Raw genomic sequence first — 27,857 nt, forward strand, 5'->3', positions numbered from 1 at the left:
CACTGGGACCTTAATACAGAATTGAGCGGGATAGACAGAGGACATCCTTGTCTTGTTCCAGAACTTAGAAGGAAAGCATATGATCTTTCATCATTAGATATGTTAGTTGTAGAGTTTTGGTAGATTTTTTTTTAATCAGGTTAAAGACGTTCCCTTCTTTTCCAAGTTTGCTGAGAATTTTTAATCACAAATCAGTGTTGAATTTTCTTCAGTGACTTTTCTGCATCTCTTGAGATGGTCATTTAAAGAAAAAGTGATGTCAACCATAAATGTAGAAGAAGAGAGCGCATCCTAAGTCATATTATGGCCAGCATTACCAGACAAGCCATAATAAGAAAGACTGCAGACTAATATCCCTTTTGAACATAGATGTAAAAAATCCTCAACAAAATACTTGCAAAGAGAATGCAGCAATATCTAAAAAGGATAGTACATCATGACTAAGAGCAGTTTATCCTGGTATTGCAAAGCTGGTGTGTTGTTCAAAGGTCAGTCCATGTAATTTACTGCATAAACAGGCTGAAAAACACAACTGTTTTTTAGATCATACTGTTATTTATTTGAATAAGGTGTAAGCTTATATAATTGGAAACTTACATTCTGTGATTCAGCTGCTCTTGGACTTTGTTCCTAAGAAATGTTGCTAGACTATAAAACGCGTTCACTTATTCGTATCAACTAAATAATATTTGGGGGGCACCTTTTGGAGTGCCACATATCTGAGTAGAAGCTGGTTATATTTGGTGATGAAAAAATTTAGGTTTTTCCGCTTTTCAATCCAGTGGGAAGGTAGGCAGTAAACATGTAAGTGAACACATAGTTAGCATTTGCTTTAAGTGCAGTGGAGAAAATTAATGGTGCAATGATGAAGACCATGAGGGAAAACCTACTAAATTGAACGGTGACAGGAGGCCATTCTGAGGTGTCAGAAACAGAAAATATATTATTAGTATACGATTGTACTCTATTTCCGGCAAGCTTTGGTGTGGCTAAGTTTTTTTTTTTTAATTTATTTATTAAAGAAGTAATGTGCTTTACTAAAAGGACAAGTATCTAAGAAGAGATTAGTTTAACCAAAGTTTTTACACATAATTCTTTTTTTTTTTTTTTTGCTTTTTAGGGCCACTCCTGCAGCATATGGAAGTTCCCAGGCTAGGGGTGTAATCGGAACTACAGCTGCCGGCCTACACTACAGCCACAGCAACACCGGGTCTGAGCCTCCTCTGTGATCTACAGCACAGCTCACGGCAATGCCGGATCCTTAACGGGCTGATCAAGGCCAGGGATCAAACCTGTGCCCTCATGGATTCGGGTTTGTTAACTGCTGACCCACAAAGGGAACTCCCTACACTTGCTTCTTTATTCTCTTTTTGTTAGTGACAGAACTGAGAAGAGAAATTTAATTAACTCACTTAGAATTTGGAAAATTAATAAATTAAGCCACAGATTAATCTTAACAACAGTCTGAATCTCTACCTTCTCTTTTTTTGTCTTTTTAGGGCTGCACGTGCGGCATGTGAAGTTCCCAGGATAGGGTCTAATCGGAGCTTTGGCTGCCAGCCTGTACCACAGCCGCAGCAATGTGGGATCCAACCCGTGTCTGTGACCCACACCACAGGGCAACGCCAGATCCTTAACCCACTGAGCGAGGCCAGGGATTGAGCCCACATCCTCATGGATACTAGTCAGGTTCGTTACCACTGAGCCATGCTGGGAACTCCCTCTACCTTTTCTTATTTCCTCAATTTAATGGAATCATAGGCCTTTAACTTATCTTGATTTCTGTTACCATTTGGTAATTACATGTGTTATTACTGTACTCAGTATGAGCAAATACTGTTTAATGTTCTAATGATGCCTAGTTTGTATAAGAATGACTAACACATGTCTAGTATATGGAGATCATTATTAACGGTTAGATGATAAAACTAGTAAGCATATGTCTGAGTGGATGTGGTAAATAGTGATTTCTTTTGTTGGTTAACATGCTGTCAGTCCCTTCTAAGGATATTTTGTCTTACTGTACATAGGACTGACTTTGAATAAAATCAGTTAAATGATAGAAAAACATTATCCAAAAAATTTAAGCTCTATTTTACTTATAAATGCATATAAGGGGGATAATAGGAGCTTGAGGCTGATGGAAAGTTACAGATAATTAAATATTAGGAATTATAACTTTTTTTTTTTAGTGCTGTACCTGTGGCATATGGAGGGTCCCAGACTAGGGGTCGAATCAGAGCTGCCAGTGCCGGCCTAGGCCACAGCCACAGCATTGCCAGAACTGAGTCACACCTGTGACCTACACCACAGCTTGCAGCAATGCCAGATCCTTTATCCCCTGAGCGAGGCCAGGGACTGAACCTGTATTGTCATGGATACTAGTCAGCTTCATTACCACTGAGCCACAACGGGAGCTCCCTATAACCTTTTTTCCAAAAGAGCATTTTTCGATATGAGCAATCATAGCATTTCTTTATATGACCATACTAGATTTCATCTTGATAATGGTTTGTGATATGAGTATTGCACAGCCACATTATATAATTTTAAATATTGTAGTGTTGTAGGACCACTGGTTTTTGATATGGAAATTCCCTAAGAATATTCCTAATTAGATTTTATTGAAGAGGCACAATATTTTCTGGCATAACGTATAATGTCCAAAGGAAAAGAAATTTATTTTACCATAACTGTTGAATTTAGCTTAGCTGCTCAAGTGTTGGGAAAAGAATTAGAAGTCATCCGATGGACTCTTGCTATAGAGAAACATCTGTCAGTTTGTGTTTCTCAGCTTGGGAAAAACACCCGCCTCAGCCTGTCCTCCTCTGGTTCCTATCTCCTCTCTGTTTCCCCGCTTTGTCAATTTTCCACAAAGAATTGTCCGTAGATGCTCTTGCTCCTCTCTCCCTCCCTCCCTTCCTTTCTTCCTTCCTTCCTTCCATTCATCCTCCCTTCTTTTCTTCCTGTTTTTTTTTGTTTGTTTGTTTTTTGTTTTTTTGCTTTTTAAGGCTGTACCTGCGACATATGGAGGTTCCCAGGCTAGGGGTTGAATTGAAGCTATAGCAGCTGGTCTACACCACAGCCACAGCAACATGGGATCCAAGCTGCGTCTGCAACCTACACTGCAGCTCACAGCAATGCCCGATCCCTAACCAAGTGAGCGAGGCCAGGAATCAAATCCACATCCTCATGGATCTTAGTTGGATTGGTTTCCACTGCACTTCAATAGGAACTCCTCTTGTTGCTTTCTTATCTGCAGGTTTTTTTTTTTTTTTTCTTCTGTATTCTGTCCTATCTAGTTTGCTTCTGTCCTTACCATTTCATAATAACTACTTTTGTCAAGTTTAATCACCACTTTGGCAGATGCAGCATTCACTTTTCTGTCCCATATTTCTTGACCTCTTGGCAGCATTTGGTAGAGTAGTCCACTCCATCCCTCTGAACACATTATCATTTCTGGGCTTCTGCGATGATTCTGATTTTCCTCCTATCTCTCTGACTGGAGTTTTGCCAATTTCTTCCAATTTTTAAGGAATTCCTCAGAGTTTTGCCCTAGACTGCTAATCTTTTCTATGTATGTTCTCTCCCTACTGATGTTTTCTGTTGTATAGCATTAACACTGTCAGTTGTCACATATATGATTCTGTGTTTCTTCAAGTCCTGACTTCTCTACGAAATTGGAAACTCATATATTCAGCTACCTCTTTGATATCTCCTTTTGGCTGTTTTTTAGATACCTCAAATTTAACTTGGCTGAAAAAGAAATCTGGATTTACATCCTCTCATCTCCTCCAAATCCACTTCCCCAGTCTTTTAAGGGTACCACCATGTATCCAGTGCCCAAGTTGGCGTCATTGATTCCTCTTCAAAAATATGCTGATTTGGAGAGGCCATCCTTATACTGATTTCATTTCTTGGGTTTGAATCTCTGCTCTGAAACCTTGGGCAGGTACCTAACCTCATTGTACCTCCATTTCTTAGTTTCTCATAACCTCTCCTAATCTTGTAAAATTATCATAAGGATTAAATAAATTATTACATGTAAAATAGGCAGAACAGTATGTAGAACAAAGCACTAACTGTGTGAAGTTAGCTGTTTTTGATGTTCCTCTCTTTCCCTAATCTCTCAGATCCAGTAGATCTGCGACTCTGGTAGACCCTTCTTTCAGAATCTGTCCCAAATCTGGCCGCTCTCTTCATTTCTACCTCTGCATCCCACGCCGCCATCATCCTTAGTTTGGGCAGCTGCAATAGATTTCTACCTAGTTTTTCTGCTTTTTTCTTTACCTCCCTAAAATCTATTCTCAAAATACGTCCAAGGCAGTTTTATAAAAATGCAAGGCACATCTTGGGTTTCTTGCTTAAAACTCTCCAAACACAAAATGATGGTCTGCTGCTTGTTCTTAACATACAATTCAGGCGGCTTACTGTGGCCTAATGGGGAGGTACTGTGTATCTCTCTTGCACATATGCTGGGCTGCAATCTTTGCACCAGCCCATCCTTCGCTTGAGTCATTCTGATCTGGGTTGTTTCATGGCTGGTTTTTTCTTGTCACTCATGCTTAACTTGAAGTTACCTCCTCAGTGAGTCTTTCCATGGTTACGAAACTGCTGTCCCTTCCTCCCCCAATCACCCATCCTGAATCCACACCGACATCATGTCTTGTCTTATTTTCTCTATAATACTGAACCATCTTGTGAAGTTATCTTGTTTATGTGTTGACTTGTTTATTGGGTGTTTCCTACCACTAGAATGTAAGCTCTCTGAGAGCTAGGACATGTCTGAAGTACTGAGAATGGTGCCTGCTTCATGGGGGCTCCCAACAAATGTTATTGAGTAGAAGAAGGAATTTTTTTTTTTTTTTTGGCTGCGGCTGTGGCACACAGAAGTTCCCAGGCCATGCAGTGAACCCACGCCACCTTAGTGAAAATGCTGGACCCTTAACCTAGTGTGCCACCAGGGAACTCCTGAATAAATTTTATATAGCTGCATCATGCTCCAGAAAATCTTTCTTAAAATTATCTTTATTGTGGTCATGGATCTTTTGCTTGAATATTTCAGTGAGAAGTCTTCTATTTCATAAAGTGGTTTAGGATTTTTTAATTATAATTAGAAAAATATGTAATAATATAGAGTAATTATATTTATATTTCTTTTTATGGAAACATAGTCTGCTTTTCTGGAACTTCCTTCAGTTGTCTGTATCTTCCCATTGAAACCACACAGAGTAAATCTAATTGCTCTTTCATGATATTACTAAAAATATCTATGGAAAAGGATTATAACAATTTAAGTCTTCTCGGAACTTGCCCAGATTCTCCAGCGGTGATGTCTTCCAAAACCTTATTACTCCTGGTCACCTTTCTTTGAGCCAGCTTCTGTTTGCCATCATCCTTCATAAAATAGGCCTCCCAGAGCTGATATCATATTCCACTCTGAATAATCTATGTTGAAATAGTGCATTACTACATTATCCTGAGTAACACAGCTTTTAAAGCAGATCGGCATGGCATCACTCATGTTGACAATTGTGTAGTCAGTCCATATTATTAAGTAAACTCTTTTTCTTGGTAGCTACGTCAAATGTTTTCAGTATTTTGCCATTCTGTACTTACATACTTTCATTTTTGTTTGTTTGCTAAATATCTATTAAAATTGATTTTGCAGAGTTCCCATTGCGGTTCACTGGGTTAAGAACCCAGCATTGTGTCAGTGAAGATGTGGGTTTGATTCCCCAGCACCAGGCTTGGTGGGTTAAGGATCCGGTGTTGCTATGAGCTGTGGTGTAGCTCACAGACTGGCTCGGATCCAGCGTTGCTGTGACTGTGGTGTAGGCCGGGAGCTGCAGCTCCGATTTGACCCCTAGCCTGGGAACCTCCATATGCCTTGGGTTCGGCCCTAAAAAGAAAATAAATAAATAAAATTCATTTTACTAGTTTCCCTACTTTAGGAGCCATTGTTTTCTCATTTAACTGTCAGTTATTCTCCTAGTTCTGCATCTAGCAGTTATTACTACTAGTATAATATCAGACAATTACTAGGTAATTATGATTGCTGTAATAACCCAAATCGTTAGTAAAGTAGTAACAAGGCAGAGACTTGCTGTCCTGAGGAGGATATTAAAGACCAGAGCAAGTGGCTTTAGAACAAATTTGAAAGGAAGGTAGATTTTATTTTTCCATTTTTAAAATTAATCAGATGTTAGATTTTTTTTTGTTAACCGACTGTCACCTAAAGAATGAGGAGGAATTCATTAAAAACAAGAGGGAGAGGCTAACTGTTTTTGAGATAGAAGTCCAGTTTGCGTGCAGAAACCCGATGGAAAGAGATGGTCGCTGATATTTTGAGAACTCTGTGGCTCAAGTTAGTGAGCAAGGTACAAAACGATACCTCAAGCAGCGGGAGGCAAGTAAACAGGTCCCAGAGCAGCCTGAGCTTTGCATGTGGGTTCTAGCGACCTGACCTTGAAAAGTCACAGAACCTCCCAGGCTCAGTTTCCTCACTGGTGAAAGGATGTAATAAAACCTCCCTTGCCAGTTGCAGTAAAGGTGAAGTGTGTTAAAGCTCCTAGCATAGTTTCTGATACATGATACTCTTTAAAAGCGTTTACGAATAATTTTTTTTTTTTTTTTTTTTGCTTTTTAGGGCCACACCCCCAGCATGTGGAGGTTCCCAGGCTAGGGGCAAATCAGAACTGCACCTGCCAGCCTGCACCACAGCCACAGCAATGCAGAGCCTGAGCTGCGTCTGCAACCTACACCACAGCTCGTGGCAATGCTGGATCCTTAACGCCACTGAGTGAGGCCGGGGATTGAACCTGCAACCTCATGGTTCCTAGTCGGATTCGTTTCCACTGCACCACGATGGGAACTCCATCTTTTTTTTTTTTTTTTTAAATAACTTAAAATATTTTGTATTTGGTGGAAATTTTATCTTTGGACCATTGAATAAAAAGGATTAGTTAAGCGGGGATCTTTGATGGGCATATGTTCTAATTTACTAATTATTTTTCTCAGCAGGCCAGACTTTAGTGGCATTACGAAAATTCAGTGAGTTAAGTTAGATTTTTTTATTATTTTATGACCCAGTGTTCAAAAAAAGCCAGAAGACTATCAACTATAATGGAAAAAATAAAAATCATAAAATAATAAAAAAATAAATTCTTAAAAAAAAAGCCAGAAGACTGATATTAGAGCTTATGAATCCCTTCATCATGCTTGATGCAAATAGGATGCTCGTCATTGTGTAGAGATGGCTTTGCAAATCCGTATACTGTATAGAATACTTTGTGAGTAGTCTGGAAAGTTTTTTTGGAATAATTTTAAAATTGTTATCTTGTTTTCTCCCTGTTTTGTAAATTTAAACAAAATATGTGAATATCAATTCTGTAGATTTCTATCTCAGCAACTACATCTAACTATTATAAAAATAACACCTTTCTTTCTTTCTTTCTTTTTTTTTTTTTTTTTGCTTTTTTAGGGCCACACTTGTGGCATATGGAAGTTCCCAGGTTAGGGGTTGAATTGGAGCTGCACCTGCCAGCTCTACACCACAGCCACAGCAACGCCGATGCAAGCCATGCCTGTGACCTATACTGCAGCTTGTGGCAATGTCGTATCCTTAAGCCACTGAGGAAGGCCAGGGATCGAACCCACATCCTGATGGATGCTAGTTGGGTTTGTTACCACTGAACCATAACAGTCCAAAAATAACACTTTTTGTAAAATACTGGAAGGTAAAAAGTTGAGTTCCCATGATCCAAGCCAACTGCTGTTAATGTTTTAGAGAATTTCTTTTTAATCTTTCTATTTCATTATGATCATCATGCATACAGGTAGTTTCCTTTGCTTTTAATTTATAAAAGTAAGATAGCTTCATAATTTAAAAAAAAAGTGAGAGATCAAATTTGAAGACCCTTTTCTTCACCTTTTCTCCACTTCCCAGACGTAGTTACTAGTAATAGCTGCTTTCTTATTCTTTCTATTCATATGATCACTTCCTTTGTGCATCTGACTCTTACTAATCAGGCGTCAAAGGCTGCATCAGGTTGCATTGCTGTACTTAATAGATATTAATTGAATTGAACTTCTTTTTACCAATCTTAGTTGATTGGCAATGTGAGTAAAAAGTCAGGGGAAAGTATGATTTCAGTTAAATTTTAATCATTTTTATATTTTACTTAATCTGTTATTTAATCATTGATTGTGTCCTTGGTTTGATGCTAATCACCGCTAATAGTTGCTGCCTTTGTTGCTAATTTTTATACTCTTTAGCTTTGGTTGACGTGGAATAAGTTTACAGCTTCAAGATAATTTACCAATTTTGTCCAGACTGTTTTTTCACTAAAACGTTGAACTGTTACTTTCAGTTTGCAGCGCAGGTGTGAAAATTACTCTGTTATGTGTACATCTTGTTTTATAACATCATAGCAGTATGGCTTTTGGAAGCTTATAAAATGAAGTAAATTTAAATCCTTTTATCAGGATTTATGGTACTTTGGCCTAATAGTATGCCTTTTAGGGCTTTCAGTTCTGTGTAGGAAATATTTGGAATTGATAAAATAAATGCCCCATTTTAGATTAGAAGCCAAATGAATCTTTACTGCCTCTTTAACTTCGCACAAATAAGAACAGATATCTATTGAATACTTATTATAAACATAACAGAGACTTGTAGACATACAGATGGCCAGATCATCTATTACAATAGAAGAAACACCGTCTTTAACAAATGCAGTAAATTTGTTGCAAGTTCAACAAATATAACTTGAATGGTCTCTGGTTTGGTTAGCCACACTGCTAGGCAATGGGGTTAAAAAGATTAATAAGACACAGTTCCTTCCCTTGGGTTTGCAGTCAGTTTTAGGCCTCTTGGTTTCTAGGTAGAATTAAATATTGAGGAGGGCACAGACTAAGAATTTCAGAGAAAGTGGAAAAGGGCGAAGGAAGTTGTTTGTAATACTTCGTTGGACTTTATTAAAGTCTGGAATCATGAATAGGAATCAGCTGAAGAAAAGGTATTAGGTAGAGGAGTCCATTGATTTCTGTGGCCCTGGACTGTTAGAGAGCATGTGACTCGATGAACCTAATAGATGTGGAGCACATTCTGCCAAGAAAAGTTTTAAAATTCAGTTATATTTCTTATTAAATATATCTAGGACCTTGTTTTTGACCAGCCATGTTATTATTAAGTAGAGTTTCTTCCACAGGTAAAGAAATGGAGAGAAGTGGAAAGTAGCCCTTTAATCAGGAAGGTCTTGTTTTACACAACTGACTGGGAGATGAATAACACTGTTTATGTAATACAGCATGGTTTCTATTGGTTTTGCAAGAGCTCATTTGCTGATCTAAGTGCATGTGATTGTTCTTCAGGAAGAAATGCCCAAGGCATCTCTTTGTTTTTGAATCTCAGATAATGTTTAGACCAGTAGATACTGCAATGTGTTCTTGAGGTAAGGCAGAGTGATGCATTTTTTTCACCTTTTTAAAAAAATTAAAGTACAGTTGATTTACAACGTTGTGCCTATTTCTGCTGTACAGCAGAGTGACATAGTCATGCATATATGTGCATTTCTCTTTGTATAGTATCTTCCATCGTGGTCTATCCCATGAGACTGGATATAGTTACGTGTGCTGAACAGTAGGACCTGTTGCTTATCCATTCTAAATGTAATCGTTTGCATCTGCTCACCCCAAGCTCCCAGTCCATTTTACTCCCTCCTCCCTCCCTGTTGGCAACCACAAGTTTGTTTTCTCTATGTCTGTGAGTCTGTTTCTGTTTTGTAGGTAGATTCATTTGTGCCATGTTTTAGATTCGACATATAAGTGATGTCATATGGCATTTGTCTTTCTCTTTCTGACTTGCTTCACTTAGTATGAGAATCTCTAGTTGCATCCATGTTGCTTCAGATGACATGATTTCATTCTCTTTGATGGCTGAGTGGTATTCCATTGTATATACATACCACATTGTTGTAACCCATTCATCTGTTGAAGGACATTTAAGTTGTTTCTATGTCTTGGCTATTGTGAATGGTGCTGCAGTGAACATGGGGTGCACATATCTTTGAATTGTAGTTTTGTCCAGATATATGCCCAGGGGTGGAATTGCTGGATCATATGGTAGTTCTTTTTTTTGTTTTTTTTTTTCTGTTTTTTTACCATTTCTCGGGCCGCTCCCGCGGCATATGAAGGTTCCCAGTTCCCAGGCTAGGGGTTGAATCGGAGCTGTAGCCGCCGGCCTACACCAGAGCCACAGCAACTCGGGATCCGAGCCGCGTCTGCAACCTACCCCACAGCTCACAGCAACGCTGGATCCTTAACCCATTGAGCAGGGTCAGGGACCGAACCCGAAACCTCATGGTTCCTAGTCGGATTCGTTAACCACTGAACCACAGTGGGAACTCTGTGTTTTGTTTTGTTTTGTCTTTTTTTTCTTTAGGGCCACACCCTGTCGCACATGGAGGTTCCCAGGCTAGGCGTCTAATCAGAGCTGCAGCTTCGAGCCTATGCCACTGCAACGCCAGATCTGAGCCACGTCTGTGACCTGCACCACAGCTCACTGCAACACCGGATCCTTAACCCACTGAGCGAGCCCAGGGATTGAACCTGCAACCTCATGGTTCCTAGTCGGATTCGTTTCCACTGCACCACAACAAGAACTCCTGGTAGTTCTATATTTAGTTTTCTGAGGAGCCTCTATACTGTTTTCCATAGTGGTTGTACCATTTTACATTCCCAGCAGTGAAGAAGGGTTATCTTTTCTCTACACCCTTTCTAGCATTTGTTATTGTAGACTTATTAATTAACTGCCATTCTGACCAGTGTGTGGTGGTAACTCATTGTAGTTTTAATTTCCATTTCTCTAATAATTAGTGCTGTTGAGCATGTTTTCATGTGCCTACTGGCCATCTGTGTGTCTTCTTAGGAGAAATGTCTATTTAGGTCTTCTGCCCATTTTTGATTTTTTTTTTTTTTTTTTTTTGCTGTTGAGTTGTTTTTATATTTTGGAGATAAGCCCTTGTTGGTTGCATCATTTGCAACTATTTTCTCCCAATTTCATAAGCTGTCTTTTTGTTATTTTTTTTATGGTTTCCTTTATTGTGCAAAAGCTTGTAAGTTTGATTAGGTCCCGTTCATTTATTTTTGTTTTTATTTCTATTGCCTTAGGAGACTAACGGAAGAAAACATTTGTATGGTTGATGTCAGAGAATATTTTGCCTATATTCTCTTCTAGGAGTTTTATGGTTAATGATGCATTTGTAATATGACTTTTTATTTCCTCTGCTCCTTTTTTTCTAACAGGTAAAATTTAGTTTTAATGGTGTCCTTTTTAAAATCATCAGCTTTATTCATTAAAGTCATTTATTAAGTTTACTATGAAATTGACATTTTCATAGTTCTTTTTTCTTTTGCTATCTGCAATAGATTATTTTCCTTTGAGTTCTTGAGTTTCAAAAAACCACTGATATTTTATTTTCCTTTGAGTTCTTAAGAGTTTCAAAAAACCACTATTCTTTTGTTACAGTTGTTTTGCTAAATATAAAAGACAATGAAATCGGGTAGGTTTCATTGTGTATTGGAAGTCAGGAAGCCAGTAGGTTACTTTTTATATCAGGCATTTTCTGGTGTTCACACAAGTCACGTGGACTCTTTTGGCCTTTTTTTGCTCATCAATATAAATGTCTACTATCCATCTTTAAACTATCAGGCGTCATTTTTAAGAAATCTTTTTATTTGCAGTATAGTGGATTTACAGTATTGTGTTAATTTCTGATGTATAGCAAAGTGATTCAGTCATACATGCAGATATATATTATATATATATATACACACACATTCTTTTTATTTATATTCTTTTTCATTGTGGTTTAATCACAGGACATTAAATATAGTTCCCAGTGCTATACGGCAGGACCTTTATGTTATCCATTCTAAATGTAATAGTTTGCATCTGCTAACCCTGACTCCCACTCCATCCCTCCCCTGCTCCCCTCCCCCCTTGACAACCACAAGTCTGTTTTCTCTCAGGCATCATTTTTGATAAATTAAGATAAACCTAATGTTGATTTACTACTAAAATAATTCTTTTTTTTTTTTTTTTTTTCAGTCTTTTCTAGGGCTGCTCCTGTGGCATATGGAAGTTACCAGGCTAGGGGTTGAATTGGAGCCAAGGCTGCTGGCCTACACCAGAGCCACAGCAACACGGGATCTGAGCCACATCTGCAACCTACACCACAGCTCACGGCAATGCCAGATCTTTAACCCACTGAGCAAGGCCAGAATCGAATCTGCAACGTCATGGTTCCTAGTCGGATTCGTTAACCACTGAGCCAATACGGGAACTCCTAAAATAATTCTTTACATACTGGAACTTAGATGTATTTGCTTAGAAGTGAAATGTTGGAAATGAATTTAACATATCAACCAAACCACCTTGTGTATGTTTGGTGAAGTCCTGGCTTATTATATTCAATCTAAATTAAATGGATTTTGAAAAAAAAGGTTTGTAAATTTTACTATTTTATTTTTGTCTTTTTTAGGGCCACACCTGTGGCATACGAAGGTTCCCAGGCTAGGGGTCTAATTGGAGCTGTTGCTGCCGGACTATGCCACAGCCACAGCAATGTGGAATCTGAGCCATGTCTGACCTACATCAGAGCTCACAGCAATGCCATATCCTTAACCCACTGAGCGAGGCCAGGGATCAAACCCACAATCTCATGGTTTCTAGTCGGATTCATTTCCCTGTGCCATGACAGGAACTCCTGGGTTTGTTAATTTTAAATGTTTGTTAACTGATCTAAATAAAATTGCTGTTCATGGAAAACCTGCTTTACTTCAGTCTAAGGGAACCTCAGTAACATTTGTACCTTCCATTCCCTTTTATGTATCAGATACATAGTACATACACATCGATTATTTCTTTGTTAACAGTATACTGTACTGATTTTTCCCCCCTTTTACCAGTTTCTCAAACAACTAGGTCTGCATCCTAACTGGCAATTTGTTGATGTATATGGAATGGATCCTGAACTCCTTAGCATGGTACCAAGACCAGTGTGTGCAGTGTTGCTTCTCTTCCCTATTACAGAAAAGGTAATTGTTAAGTAAGATGTAGTTTCTGGTGAGTACAGACTTCTCTTTCAATGTTGAATTAAAACCATGCTCTTCTTTAAGAACAAATGACTTCCTTCTTGCATTAAATGAGGAAATCTAGGCAATGGGGACACCTAAAAAATCTGTTTTATTCGAGAGGTATATTTAGATTTTGACCTATAGATTGACAGTGAAGCCCTGAGTCAGTCTTTTCAACTCGGGTTAGTTTTCTCTTTTTATGAAATGTGGTTAGTTTGCCTCAGTGGTTTCAATGTGACATTTAGTCACATTTTGATGTATATACTTTAAAAATGTTAAGTACTAGGATCATCTTAAACCTGGCTTAGAATGTGTATGACACATGAATAAAGAATATTCAGGTTTTCAGTATATAAAAAATGTAAATGTTTTCTATACAAAATGTAAACAAATCTTTGTCTTAAGGAGATGGTTGTAACTAACGACATGGTTTACATTATTTTCAGAATAAACTTGACTTGGATGGGAATCATTAAGCTTAAATACAGTTTAATTGGCAGATTTTGGATGCATTGGGGATTCTAAATAGCTATTCTTGGATCTCTGTATCTAAATTCAAATCTCCATATTCCAAGCCTTTCTTCTAGAATGATGTCATGTAGATATATGTATTATGTGGCCAGAACTTTTAAGGTCATTTTAAAACAGCTTTGAGTCAATATCCTTCTGATTTTTCTTTTTAAACTTAGAAATAATAAGATGAGCTCAGCATTGTAAAAAATGAAGTAAATGTTTGGGAAGATGTGAGAAAAATGAGTAAGTACTTACACTTACTTAAGTAAGTAAAGAATATAGTGGTATCCACCTCTTTTTGATATCCCTTGCAATTTGATGGATCCCTGTTTCCGCTCATAAGTGACATAATAAAGTCACTCTCAAAAGATACCTGCTGAATGTTTTAGAAGATATAAAGTGTTTCAGTTTTCTAAGTTCTGATTTAGAAACTGGTTATGTAGTTGTGAATGGTTTCAGCACACTAACAGCAAAAGAACTGTCATGGATACCTCATTATTCTTTAAATAAAGTCAGCTGCAGTATTTAAATGTACTTTGTCATAGTCCGTACCAGCTAATGAATCATAGGTGGAGAGGCTATAAATTTATTTCTCTGATATTTTCATTGTCTCTTAACTGTATTTTTTCACTATGGTCTGCCATAATTACTTTTCCTCTTTTCCTCTATCATTTTAAGAAATTGATGCATTTCCTGTATCACTTTAGGGTTGTTTTCCTAAACGGTAAATCTGGAGAAGTTATCAAATCACAGTTTCCTTTGTCACCAGGGAACATTGATCTTTTTTATTATTTGTTTATTTATTTATTTTGTCTTTTGTACTTTTTAGGGCCGCACCTGTGGCTTATGGAGGTTCCCAGGCTAAGGGTCTAATCAGAGCTGTAGCCACCAGCCTACACCAGAGCCACAGCAATGCCAGATCCGAGCCTCGTCTGTGACCTACACCACATCTCACGGCAGCTCGGGATCCTTAACCCACTTGCCAGGGATCGAACCCGCAACCTCATGGTTCCTAGTCAGATTCGTTTCCGCTATGCCACAACAGGAACTCCGATCTTTTTTATTTTTATTTTTATTTTATTTTTTTTTGGCTTTTACGGCCACACCTGTGGCAGATGGAAATTCCCGGAGCTACAACTGCTGGCCTGGGAATATATACAACCTATACCACAGCTCACAGCAACGCCAGATCCTTAACCCACTGATCAAACCCTTATCCTCCTGGGTGCTATTTGGCAGGGAACATTGATCTTAAACAACAATAACAAACTAAACTGTAGGACCATATAAACATTTCGGCATAAGACCCTACTGTATTGAGCCTTTGTGCTTTTATTTTTTTTTTATTTAAAAATTTTTTTTGTCTTTTTGCCTTTTCTAGGGCCACTCCCGCAGCATATGGAGGTTCCCAGGCTAGGGTCTAATTGGAGCTGTAGCCACTGGCCTACGCCAGAGCCACAGCAACGTGGGATCTGAGCTACATCTGCAAACTACCCAAAGCTCACGGCAGTGCCAGATCCTTAACCCACTGAGCAAGGCCAGGGATCGAACCTGCCACCTCATGTTCCTAGTCAGATTCGTAAACCACTGAGCCACGATGGGAACTCCTGAGCCTTTGTGTTTTTAATCAGTTGAACTTACATGGGTGAATTAATGGTTCAGAATTTATAGTAAAAATGTTATTTAAGAATTTGATTTAGAAGCATGTTCACAAAGATTGTTTTTTTAAGGCATACATACTTTTGTTGTTAGAAGTAGTTCCTTAATTATGGGTTTTCAGTAGGCATCATTTGTTTCTTTTATTCCAAAGATCAGCTAATAAATATTTTCAACTTTGCGGGCCTTATAGTCTCTGTTACAGCTACTCAGCCTTGCCATTTAGTGTGAAAACAGCCATAGGCAATACAGAAATAAAGGAGGCAGCGGATCAGATTTGGCCTGTGGGCTGTAGTTTGCTGACTTCCTACTCTATTGGAATCTGAAAACTATAAGAAAACAGTAAAACAATAAAGTAATCTTTCTACCCTCCTCCTTTTCCCTCCTCATTTTTAAACCTTATTTTTAAAATTCTTTTTGCAATTGGGAAAATGAGGCACAGAGACATGATGTAACTTGCCAGAGTAACATAGCTAATAATGCCAGAGCTGGGTGGTGGATTCAGGCAGTCAGATGTAGGCCCACACTTTACATTCATTACGGTACCATATTGTTTTTATAACCAGTTATTATAGGTAATGGTGAATGTTATGAATGTCATATGTCTATAAATATAGTGTGAATTTTGTTAATACAATATGATTTAACAATAAATGGTTAAATCATATCGGATTAAATGGTTCCTAGTCGGATTTGTTAACCACTGCGCCACAATGAGAACTCCTAAATGTAATTCTTACTATATTTTTAAAATATTTACTTTATGTATGCATTGAAAAGCCCGAAAGGATATACAAAAGCTGAACAGAGTTTATCTCTGGTACAAGATATGACTGGAGAATTTTTAATTTCTATTTTTCACAAAAAGACAAAAAAAAAAAATTACATTTATACCAACCTATAACCACTCTATAATCATGGACAGATTTCTTAGTCAGAATATGTAAGTCTGTTTTATTCTTTTTTTTTTACAAATTTTATTTTATTTTATTTATTTATTTATTTATTTTTTTGTCTTTTTGCTATTTCTTTGGGCCACTCCCGCGGCATATGGAGGTTCCCAGGCTAGGGGTCTAATCAGAGCTGTAGCCACCGGCCTACGCCAGAGCCACAGCAGCGCGGGATCCGAGCCGCATCTGCAACCTACACCACAGCTCACGGCAATGCCGGATCATTAACCCACTGAGCAAGGGCAGGGACCGAACCCGCAACCTCATGGTTCCTAGTCGGATTCGTTAACCACTGCGCCACGACGGGAACTCCTGTTTTATTCTTTTTAACATGCTTTGTGGTATTCCATTAAGCTCTGGCGTGTTAACCAAGTCCCTATTGATGGATATTTAGAACTTATCCAGCTTTACATTTGAGTTCTTTTATCTTTTTTTTTTTTTTTCTGTCTTTTCTAGGGCCACACTCTTGGCATATGGAGGTTCCCAGGCTAAGGGTCTAATCGGAGCTGTAGCCACAGGCCTACACCAGAGCCACAGCAACGCAGGATCCAAGCCACATCTGTGACCTACACCACGGCTCACGGCAACGCCAGATCGTTAACCCACTGAGCGAGGCCTTGGTTCCTAGTCAGATTTGTTAACCACTGCGCCATGACGGGAACGCCTATCTTTTTTTTTGTAAAGTTAAAAAGAATTGTACACTTGTCAATTACTCATAGGTATTTTGTTTAGATACTTTTTAGACTTTGACCCATTAGCATTCATTGATGATTCTTTTTCTTTTTTTTTTTTTTTTTGTCTTTTTAAGGCCACACTCTCGGCATATGGAGGTTCCCAGGCTACAGCTCAGATCCAAGCTACAGTTGCCGGCCTACACCACAGCAAAAGTGGATCCTTAACCCAATGAGCAAGGCCAGGGATCGATTCTGCGTCCTCACGGATACTAGATAGATTTGTGCTGAGCCATGAAGGGAACTCCCTTGAGTCCTTTTTAGTATTCTTTTCAAATGTAGAGCATTGGCTTTTTTTTTTTTTTTTCATAGTATGAAGTATTCAGAACAGAAGAAGAGGAAAAAATAAAATCTCAGGGACAAGATGTTACACCGTCAGTATATTTCATGAAGCAAACCATCAGCAATGCCTGTGGAACAATTGGGCTAATCCATGCTATTGCCAACAATAAAAACAAGATGCACTTTGGTAAATAACTTATCATTACCTTTATCTTTGTCTCCTTAAGTTATGTTAACCTGTTGAGCAGTAGATGGTGCTCTAGTTCCTTCTTTCAAAGTATTAAAGAAAGTTTTTCTTCCCAGCTTTCTTTTATAATGGAAATGTATATACTATTAGAAAAAGTATTAATCCTTCTCATTCTTTTACATTTTTGATAAACAGAGGTTTAACAAATAACTTAAGCTCTGTCATTTCATCCCGGTGTTGTTATATTCCTAACTTATCATTGAAAGGATTTTACCTGAAAAATAGTTAGCATACTTCTAATTTTTCATATATCAGTTTCTTTGAGATATCAAGCCTTTTCAATTTTATCATCTTTAATATTCTCAGAATCTGGATCAACCTTGAAAAAATTCCTAGAGGAGTCTGCATCAATGAGCCCTGAGGAACGAGCCAGATACCTGGAAAGCTATGATGTTAGTACCTTTTTCTGTCTGGATCTCATGTGTGGGCACGGATCTGTGGGGTTGTAGATTCTGTTCGGGGGTTTGCCTTGAAACTATAGTTTTAAGCAGTTATGGCTTTTGTTGTATCCATTGAAAAGGCGTTCTGTACTTTCCAGGTAACATTATTTGGAATACCCATAAATGTTGATAAATTGCCACTTCCTTTCTACATTCAGAGCTGAATAAGAGAAAAAAGGCAGTTTGATTTACAGAGTTATAAAATATCTTATGGTTGACCATTCCTTATCATTCCCTCCCTGTAATAAATATATGCTTGGCAATACCCTGTGTGTCTTTCACTGGGAATTTGGAACAAGGCAGAAGACCAAAGGTTTAGAGATAGATGTTAGAACATTTTCTAGATGTTTTATCAGTGTAATAATATTTTTGCATGTGTAAAGTCACAGGCCACATAGTCTAGTTTTAAATGATTATATCATTTCATAGAATTATTTTAAATTGGTATTTATCTTTTATTACATTTAAATATATTTCTCTTTTGAAAGCTTTTTAGGTAGATTGTAAGTTCTTTGAAATTAGAAACAGTATAATGTATACATTATTTGGCTAGAATATGTGTTATGCAGAGTTTATACCCAGTAAATCCATTGATATGATTATGTTGTTTTAGCATTCGAATATATTTTGATTAAGTTGCTTTTTCTTTAAAAAATCTGCAGCTCTCATAAAAGTCTTAATTTTATATAAAAATAAAATGAACGCCATAAAAGTCACCAGTAGTCCCGCCAATGAGAGGTAGCCACCATTATTATTTTTTATACAGATAAGTGTATACACAATTTTTAAAAACAAAAATTTGAGCATACTGTAATATTGTTTTATACCTTGCTTTTTTCACTTAACTTATCACAAACGTATTATATACCAGTAAGTATATATTTGACATCATCATTTAATGACTGCCCAGCTTTCCATTGTATAGTATTTTATTTAAACAACAAATTATTGGCAGAAATATAATATTTTCCCTACTTCTTCACCACTGGAAAAAAATATTAGAAGGTATATCATTGTAGCTAAATCTTTGCAATTATCCTTAATGATATGTGATTATGTGCAGTTATATGTAAATACGTAAACTCCTAGAAGAGAAATTGCTGGATCAGTTTGCATGTTTTTCAAGCTTTGATACTTATCACCAAATTGCCATTCATAAAGGTTGTACTTTCACCTGTAATTTACTTCTTTGCCCAGTTCTCTTCATCTTTGCTGGTAATGGGTATTGTAAGAGCATTCTTTTTTTTTTTTTTTTTTGAAAGTTCAGGTATCTAAAATCTCTAGCTTCTGATAAATGCATGTTTTTTGCTCCGCCTTAAAGTGCTGACTGAAGCTGCATGATTAAGCTTAAATACAGCCGGAGCTGCAGAATAGCATGTAACCTGGAGAAACAGATGAGCTAAGCTTCTTCAGTCTCTATCTGTGAGATGCTTACTTTATTCTAGCCTCTGTGAATAAAGTTTTATTAAATAAGGTAAAGACTCCCACTTACCCCTGGCAATTACAGACAAACAGATACTCAGTTTCCTAGGTCTTCAGAGATTTGTGGTTTGGAAAAGAGAGCGATCCACTTGGTTCCTCCAAAATCATTCTTAAATATTCAGTGTGAAACTGTTCCAAAAATTTCGTCCAATTCATTGTTTCTTAATGAGGCTTTAGATGTTAAAATGTAGTGTTGTTTTCATTGAAAAAGTTGGATATAGTCATTTTTCCCTGTTAACACCTTATATTCTTATTACAGGCCATTCGCGTTACTCACGAGACCAGTGCCCATGAAGGTCAGACTGAGGTATTTCACATTTTCAAAACTTTCCTTGCTACACATAAATTTAACCACAATATTATTACATGACATGTAGTTTTAGAAAATTATTTGGACTTTTTTTCCCTGTGAGGGAATGCACTTATGTAAAAGTAGTCATGAAATAGCCCAACAAGGTGGGGGTTTTGCTGCTGCTGTTGTTTTTGTTTTTGTTGTTGGGTTTTTTTGGCCACACTTGTGGCATGTGGAAGTTCCTGGGCCAGGGATTGAACCTGAGCCACAGCAGTGACAGGGCTGGATTCTCAACTGCTAGACCACCAGAGAACTCCTAAGAACATGTTTTGACCAACCGCTAACATGCCTGTTGATAACAGCCCTCGGTTTGTCTGATTTAGACGGGTTGCAGATTGTGTGCTGTTGGCTTTGGCTAACAAGTGGCCTGTGTCTTTCCCATCAGGTTCCTTTGACCTGCAAGTCTTTTGAGGAAAATACCTGTGCTGTAGTAGAGGTAGATGGCCTGCATGGTTTTCAAGAGTCTTCATCATGCTCAGCGTCTAGTCAAAAGCTGAATCACTGTCTTTACTCAGGAAATTTGTTCTGGGCCATGCAATGACCTTTACCAGCGTCTCTCTGTTGGCTGGTCAGTTCCTTAGCTCTCTTCTCGTTCCTTAGGTTACGACTCTTCCCTGTCTCTGTCTCTTGCCCCTTTTATCATTCTCTTGGTTTCCCTCATTCCTTTTTCCATGGCTGCTTCTTTTTTTTTTTTTTTTTTTTTTGTCTTTTTGCCATTTCTTGGGCCACTCCCATGCATATGGAGGTTCCCAGGCTAGGGGTCTAATAGGAGCTATAACCACCAGCCTACACCAGAGCCACAGCAATTCGGGATCCAAGCCGCGTCTGCGACCTACACCACAGCTCATGGCAACGCCGGATCGTTAACCCACTGAGCAAAGCCAGGGATCAAACCCGCAACCTCTTGGTTCCTACTCGGATTCGTTAACCACTGCGCCACGACGGGAACTCCTCCATGGCTTCTTTTTCTTCCCTCCAAACCTCACTCTCCCACTCTTGGGGGAAGTTTGTCAAAAGGTATTTTAGTAAAAGATGACTAGAAGTTAATTAAAGGTGTTTGGTAGTCTATTTACAACACGTTTAAGTATTAACACGAGCGAATTAGAGCTTTTTTCTTCATTTTTATCACATGTGTAATTTGAAACCATACTTTTCCATGTACAAAGATGACATTGCCTTTATGCTTTAAAAATGCTTGGAAAAATACTCATTTAAAAATAGTGAACTTAAATATTCCCACTATCTTCAACAAGTTTTATTTTTGGAGAAAATAATTTGATACTGTGATATGACTGCAGCTTTTCATAGCTCTGACTGGTAACTATGAATGTTTATAATAAAACCATTTAGGAATTTAAACATAAATTCTCCATATAATCATATCATACCTCCTTTTTTTAAAAATGATTTTTTTATTTGTTCCATTATAGCTGGTTTACAGTGTTCTGTCAGTTTTCTACTGCATAGCAAAGTGACCCAGTCACACATACATATATACATTCTTTTTCTCACATTATCTTCCATCATGCTCCATCATAAGTGAGCAGATAGAGTTCCCAGTGTTATAAATATCACACCTTCTTGGTTGCTCTCAAGGTCTACTTTCAGAGGTGTGAACTGTTCCTTTTTTGACTAAGTTTACTCACACCAAGAGGTACGTCTAAGTGGTTTTAACACCAGATTGGAAATGAACAGGATGCTCTGGTTTTTTGTATTGCTCTATGTGGGCCTTACCATGTTCTCAGTCTTCACTATGCTGTACTTTTTTGTTTGTAAATTTGTAAGGTTAAAGTTAGTGATGATGATGATAAGCATGAGATTATCGTAAAATATGAAAGTCATTATTTAAAAGAGGGAGTTGCGAAAGGTAAAGGTGCGTCAACGATAAAGTGAAAACCATGTACTAAAGATTAAAAACGCTTTAATATATGCTTAAAAATTGTCACTTACATCTTAAACATTTTAAGCATTTATTACATGCTTACCAAGTTGTCTCTGGAGTTCCCGTTGTGCCTCAGCAGAAACAACACCTACTAGTAACTATGAGGATGTGGGTTCGATCCCTGGCCCTGTGGTTTTAGTGGGTTAAGGATTTGGTTTTGCCATGAATTGCAGTGTAGGTTACAGATGCGGCTCACATCTGGGGTTGTTGTGGCTGTGGTATAGGCCAGCAGCTATAGCTCTGATACAACCCCTAGCCTGGGAACTTACACCTGTGGCCCAAACCAAAAAACAAAACAAACAAAACCAAAAAGCAAACAAACAGAAAAAACAGCTAAAAAAATTTTGTCTTTATGGTACCTTCTCATGCCTCTTTTTTGGCCTTTGTCCAAATTATGGATTTTAATATCTCCTATTAGATCATGTTCACATCTTTTTCCAGACCTAAACACCTTCCTTTTTTTTTGTCTTAGATGCCGGTTAGACATCACCTGAATGGCCAATTTTAGCATGCGCTTGTTCTTGTTTGAGTTTATTATCTCAGAGTTAAGCTCTTTCTTTCCTCGATTTCCTGTTTCTTATAATAGTTCCACCATACATTTTTTCCCATTATCACTAATCGATAAAAAATTAACGTCTTGCCTTGAAGGTTAGCTTCTTATATAGATTTTCAGTCTTTATTCTAATTCTCTCTCTCCTTTTTTTAACACAATTCTGTCAGATTACCTTTCCTGAATTGTAACTAATCCTTCAACTAGTCAAATTTTTCTGAGAGTTCTGTAAGTGCATAGAAAGCAGTGATTCTAAAGGGGAGGTGGAGGAGTTCTCTTGTGGTGCAGCGGTTTAAGGATCTGGCTTTGTCAATGCAGCAGTCTGGGTTGCTGCTGTAGTACGGGTTTCATCCCTGGCCTGGGAGCTTCCACATGCTGCGGGCACAGCTAAAAATAAACAGATAAATAAAGGTGAGGTGGAAGGTAGAAGTCAGTGTTTTCTGGATGGCCTTTTTCAAACTGAATTGTAACAAAAATTAATCTTTATTAATTAGTAGAGAATAACTGCTACAGTGAGCCCTGTTTTTGGTGCGTATTATAGTCTCAAAGTTGTATTGGAGTAAAAAAAAAAACTGTTTGGGAACCATTCACCAAGCTTATGCAGTAAATTTCATCCTCTTTGCCCTGCTGTATCCAAGATTTTCCTAACCCTTGTCTTTCTAGCTCTTGAGCAGTGTTTTCTCGTTAAAGATTTCTCTCTAGCCATCCCTCACTTTATTGCTGCCATGCCTTTACCTTTTGCAATTCCCTCTTTTAAAAATATCCTTTTTTCAACCTCTGCTGGTCCTAATTCTCCTTCAAGATTTGGCTTAAATACCACCTTCTGCGTGAAGCAGTTCACCCTTTCTATGGGCTCTTTTATATCACTCCTACTGTTTGCACTTTAGCTATTTATTTTCATATTCCTTTTTATTAATTTAAGGTGTATGTTTTTTCACGTTTTCTAACAGCTCTGAAATTAGGGTGTATCTTACAGTTGTTGTCATAACTTACTTGATGATATATTACTTTCTTCAGTAGTATGTAAAGTGATACATCTTAGAACCAGTGGTGCCTTGGATTTGCTGAAATGTGGTGTTTTATGGCCCTTTCTGTGGCTCTCAGACTAGGCTTGGTGTCTGGTCCCTTTAGGCACACTCCAGCGCATCCCACACCATTCCTGGCACACAGGCACAGCACAGCACATATTTATTCATTCATAAGAATTAGCCCAAAATTATCCTTAGTGGTATAAGAACTACCAAAAAAAGGCTAGATCTTGGTTTTCTGTAGTCCTCGGAGTTAATAAAACACAGCTATTAGCCATTATTCCTTAATAGGGCACTATTAAGGCCTTGGAAGGAGCTCAGTTCTTTGTTGTGTGGGCTGTTTTGTGCATTCCAGGGTGGACCGTGGATTCTTATTTTCTAGTCACTATATGTTAGTGACTCCTAGCCAGTGAGAGAACGGAAACCCACACCATGCATTTCCAAATTCCGTATCAATCAGCCTGAACTCCTGAAGCAAGGACAGTTTTTGTGGTCATGTTATTTCTGGCTCATCTGCCATCTATGGGCTTAAGAGTGTCTGACATAGTATTGTCTCCATTTCTCTCTGTGTTCCAACACATTGTTTTTGGTCAGGTCCTGCAAAACACCTCAGTCTTTCCCATTTGTGTCTGTCTGGTTGGGCTGCTGTAACAAAATACCGCAGACTGGATGACTTACACGATGGAAATTTGTTTTCTCACCATTCCGGAAGCTAGAAGTCAATATCAGGGTGCCATAGGGTTGGCTTCTGACGAGGCCTCTTTTCCTGACTTGCTGTCAGGTGCCATCTCACTGTGCCCTCACGTGGCCTTGCTTCTTTGTGCACGTGGGGAGAAAGGGAGAGAAATCTCTGGTGTCTCTTCCTCTTCTTATAAGAACACCAGTTCTATCACATTAGAGACTCATCCTTATGATCTTAATTCCCCTAAAAGCCCTGTCTGCAAACACAGTCACACTGGGAACTAGGGGTTCAGTGTATGAACTTTGAGGGAACACCGTTGAGTCCAGAGCACCCTCTGTGTGCTCTCTAAGGGCCAGTCCTCATCCGGGTGTACCCTTCCTCTTTGCACAGTTTTCACCTTCTCATCCTTCAGGTCTCACTTTAAAAGTCATTTCAGTCTACAGTAATTTTTTGGTTGTTTTTCTATTCCACTTGTTTACTAGAATATGAGTCCCATGAGGACAAGGGTCTTTTTTGTCACATTTACCTTGAGTTCCCAGGATGATGCTGGGCAATATATGGGAATTTATGGGAAATCACATAGTATAAAAGTAAGGAGTACAGGATGTAGGTGTGTATACTGACTCTGCTGCTTAGTAACTTGGGCAGGATCCTTTCCTAGCATAAAATGAAAATAATAGCATCTGTCTTATGGGATTGCTGTGAAGATTAATGAGTTAATCATAGAAAGTGCTTAAAATAGTGCCTGCCATTTAATAAATAAATATTAGGTGGTAATTTATTTTACTAGGTATTCAGAAAAATGAATATGAATGGTAGAGGATAAAGTTGAAGCAATAGGGTGAAGCCAAATCAAGAGGCAGCTTGGATTTTATAAACAGTAGGGAGCCATCAGGTTGGTGTGTTTAGTGTTCAGCGTATTGAATTTAAGGTGAGTTCATGGGTCATCTGTGTAGAAATTGGATATGGAATCTAAAGCTCCAAGGAGATATCTGGGGTCTTGTTTTTAGTCAAGGAGTGGTTAGAACCTTGAGAAGTCTACAGAAGGAGAATGGTGGTGAACCACAGTAAATCCTTGGGGCATGCAGGTGCTCAGGGAGTTGGTAGAGGAAGAGGAGCCAGGAGGAACATTGTAATAACAGCTGACATCACTGAGACTGTTGGTCATTGAGTAGGCGGGAGCTTTATGGAGTGCAGAGATTGTTGACTAAATGAGAAATCAGTAAGATGAGCCACCAAAACAGTGCACTCTTTTAAGATTGGCCACAACGTGCAGCCATAGAGTAGTTGTTTACTTGTGTCATTTTCTTCATCCCACCATGGTTGTCCAGCAGACTTTGGCTAATCCAGAAATTTGGGCAGAAGCCCCACCTCACTTAGGCTTCACTAACCTATACCGAAAGTTACTGCTTTCATGTTTCCCTTGAGATTGGGAAGATGAAAGAACAACAGTGGGATATGAGGAAATTGAATTCTAAGTGTTCTAAAAATTATGAACAAGTATCAGTGACACAGTAATGGAAGCAACCTGCAAGTCAAATGTAAAGGCAAGGAAAAAAATCCAAAAGACTATTTTATTAGCCTTCAGACTCTAGTCTTCATTGATATTTATCTAAAAAGCACTTTCTAGGTGTTCCCTACGTGGCACAGCAGAAACTAATCTGACTGATATCCATGAGGATAACAGGTTCAATCCCTGGCCTTGCTCAATGGGTCAGCAATCCAGCATTGCTGTGAGCTGAGGTGTGGGTTGCAGATGCAACTTGGATCCTGTGTTGCTGTGGCTGTGGTGTAGGCTGGCAGCTATAGCTCCAATTGGACCCCTAGCCTGAGAACTTCCATATGCCATGGGTGCAGCCCTAAAAATTTAAAAATAAATAAATAAATAAATAAAATAAATAAAAAGCACTTTTTTTGTCATTTGCGGTATTTTTGTTTCTAGTCGTGGCCTTTTCTTTTCTGCCTAGAGCAGGTCCTTTAGTATTTGCAGTAAAGCTGGTTTAGTGTTGCTGAATTCTCTTAGCTTTTGCTTATCTGTAAAGCTTTTGATTTCTCCTTCAAATCTGGATGAGAGCCTTGCTGGGTAGAGTAATCTTGGTTGGAGGTTTTTTCCTTTCATCACATTAAGTATTTCATTCCCTTCCCTTCTGGCCTGCAGAGTTTCTGCTGAAAAAATCTGCCAGTAACCTCATTGGGGTTCCCTTGTATGTTATTTGCTTCTTTTCCCTAGCTGCTTTCAATATTTTCTCTTCGTCTTTAATTTTGGTCAGTTAATTAATATGTGTCTCAGGGTGTTCCTCCTCAGATTTATTTTATATGGTACTCATTGCACTTCCTGGATTCGAATGAGTGATTCCTTTCCCATGTTAGGGAAGTTTTCAGCTATTATCTCTTTGAGTGTTATTTCTGTCCCCTTCTCTCTCTCTTCTCCTTCTGGCACCCCTGTAATGCAGATGTTGGTGTGTTTAATGTTGTCCCAGAGGTCTCTGAGACTCTTTATTTCTTTTCAATCTTTTTTCTCTTTTCTGTTATGCATCAGTGATTTCCACTAGTCTCTTCTCCATCACAGTTATTCATTCTTCTGCCTCCTGTATTCTGCTGTTGGTTGCTTCTAATGGATTTTTTTTTTTTTTTTTTTTTTTTTTTTGTCTTTTTGCCTTTTGTAGGGCTGCTCACATGGCATATGGAGGTTCCCAGGCTAGAGGTCTAATTGGAGCTGTAACCACCAGCCTACACCAGAGGCACAGCTCATGGCAACGCTGGATTCTTAACTCACCGAGCAAGGCCAGGGATCAAACCTGCAATCTCATGGTTCCTAGTTGGATTTGTTAACCACTGAGCCATGACAGGAACTCCCGAATTTTTTATTTCAGATGTTGTATTTTGCATCCCTCCTTAAATTTTAAATCCTGTATGTCTTTGCTCAATGTTTCCTGTAAATTATCCATCTTTGCCTCCAGCTTATTTCCAGTGTCTTGCATCATCTTCAGCATCATCAATCTAAAGTCTTTTTCCTGGAGGCTGATAATCTCCAGATCACTTAGCTGTTTTTCTGGGTTTTTTTTCTTGTTCACTTATCTGAGTTTTAGTTCTTTGCCTTTTCATTTTTATAGGTTTTTGGTGTGGTGTACTTTTTGCAGACAATAGAGTTGTAGCCTCTCTTACTTCTGATGTCTGCCCCCCTTGTGGCTGAAGTTGGTACCAGGCTTGCTGTAGGCTTCCTGATGGGAGGGACTGGTGCCTGCTCACTGGTAGGTGGGGCTGATTCCTGTCCCTCTGGTGAGTGGGGCTTTGTTTCTGGGTGAGATTAGATGCAGCTGTGTGCCTGGGGTGTCTTTAGGCAGCCTGTTTACTGAGGAGTGGGTCTGTGATCCCACCTGGATTGTTTGCCCCAGGGCTTCTCAGCACTGTTGGTTGGGCCAGATTTTCCCAAAATGGCCACCTCCAGAGGAACACACACTGATGAATATTCCTAAGGGCTTTGCCTCCAATGTCCTTTCCCCACAATGAGCCAAAATTCACCCCGTTTTCCCAGGAGATCCTTCAAGAACTGCAGTCAGATTCGACCCAGATTCCTAGGGAGCCTCTGCTTTGCCCTGGGACCCAGTGCACGTGAAAGTCTGTGTGCGCTTTTCAAGAATGGGGTGTCTGCTCAAGCCCCACTGGCCTTCAATGCCAGTTGCTCTTGGGGGCTCTTTCTCCCAGTGCCAGATCCTCAGGTGTGGAGACTTGACATGGGGACTTGACTTGGGGCTCAGAACTCTTATTCCTGTGGGTGTGTCTCTGTGATACAGTTACTTTCCAGTCTGTGGGCTTCCCACCCAGTAGGTGTGGGGTTGCTTATATCACATAATCGTCCCTC

General features: G+C 38.7%; 1 protein-coding gene across 10 annotated transcripts in view; it reads left to right on the top strand.

Annotated features, from left to right (window-relative positions):
* UCHL3 (ubiquitin C-terminal hydrolase L3) overlaps positions 1-27,857 on the top strand; it is a 56,766-nt gene that overhangs the window by 3,013 nt on the left and 25,896 nt on the right. For 3 of the 10 annotated variants that reach the window (XM_084981157.1, XM_084981160.1, NM_001077227.1), the window contains 4 exon segments: positions 12,973-13,101; positions 17,303-17,459; positions 17,826-17,911; positions 19,701-19,748. In XM_084981157.1, the coding sequence (XP_084837283.1) occupies positions 13,027-13,101; positions 17,303-17,459; positions 17,826-17,911; positions 19,701-19,748 (366 nt within the window). In that variant the 5' untranslated portion in view covers positions 12,973-13,026. 10 annotated transcript variants of the gene reach the window in all.

Source organism: Sus scrofa, chromosome 11 (assembly GCF_054392235.1).
Source record: "Sus scrofa isolate SSC_HxYL_T2T_F1_AM1 chromosome 11, Sscrofa_HxYL_maternal_Yorkshire_Landrace_v2.0, whole genome shotgun sequence".
Lineage (NCBI taxonomy): Eukaryota > Metazoa > Chordata > Mammalia > Artiodactyla > Suidae > Sus > Sus scrofa.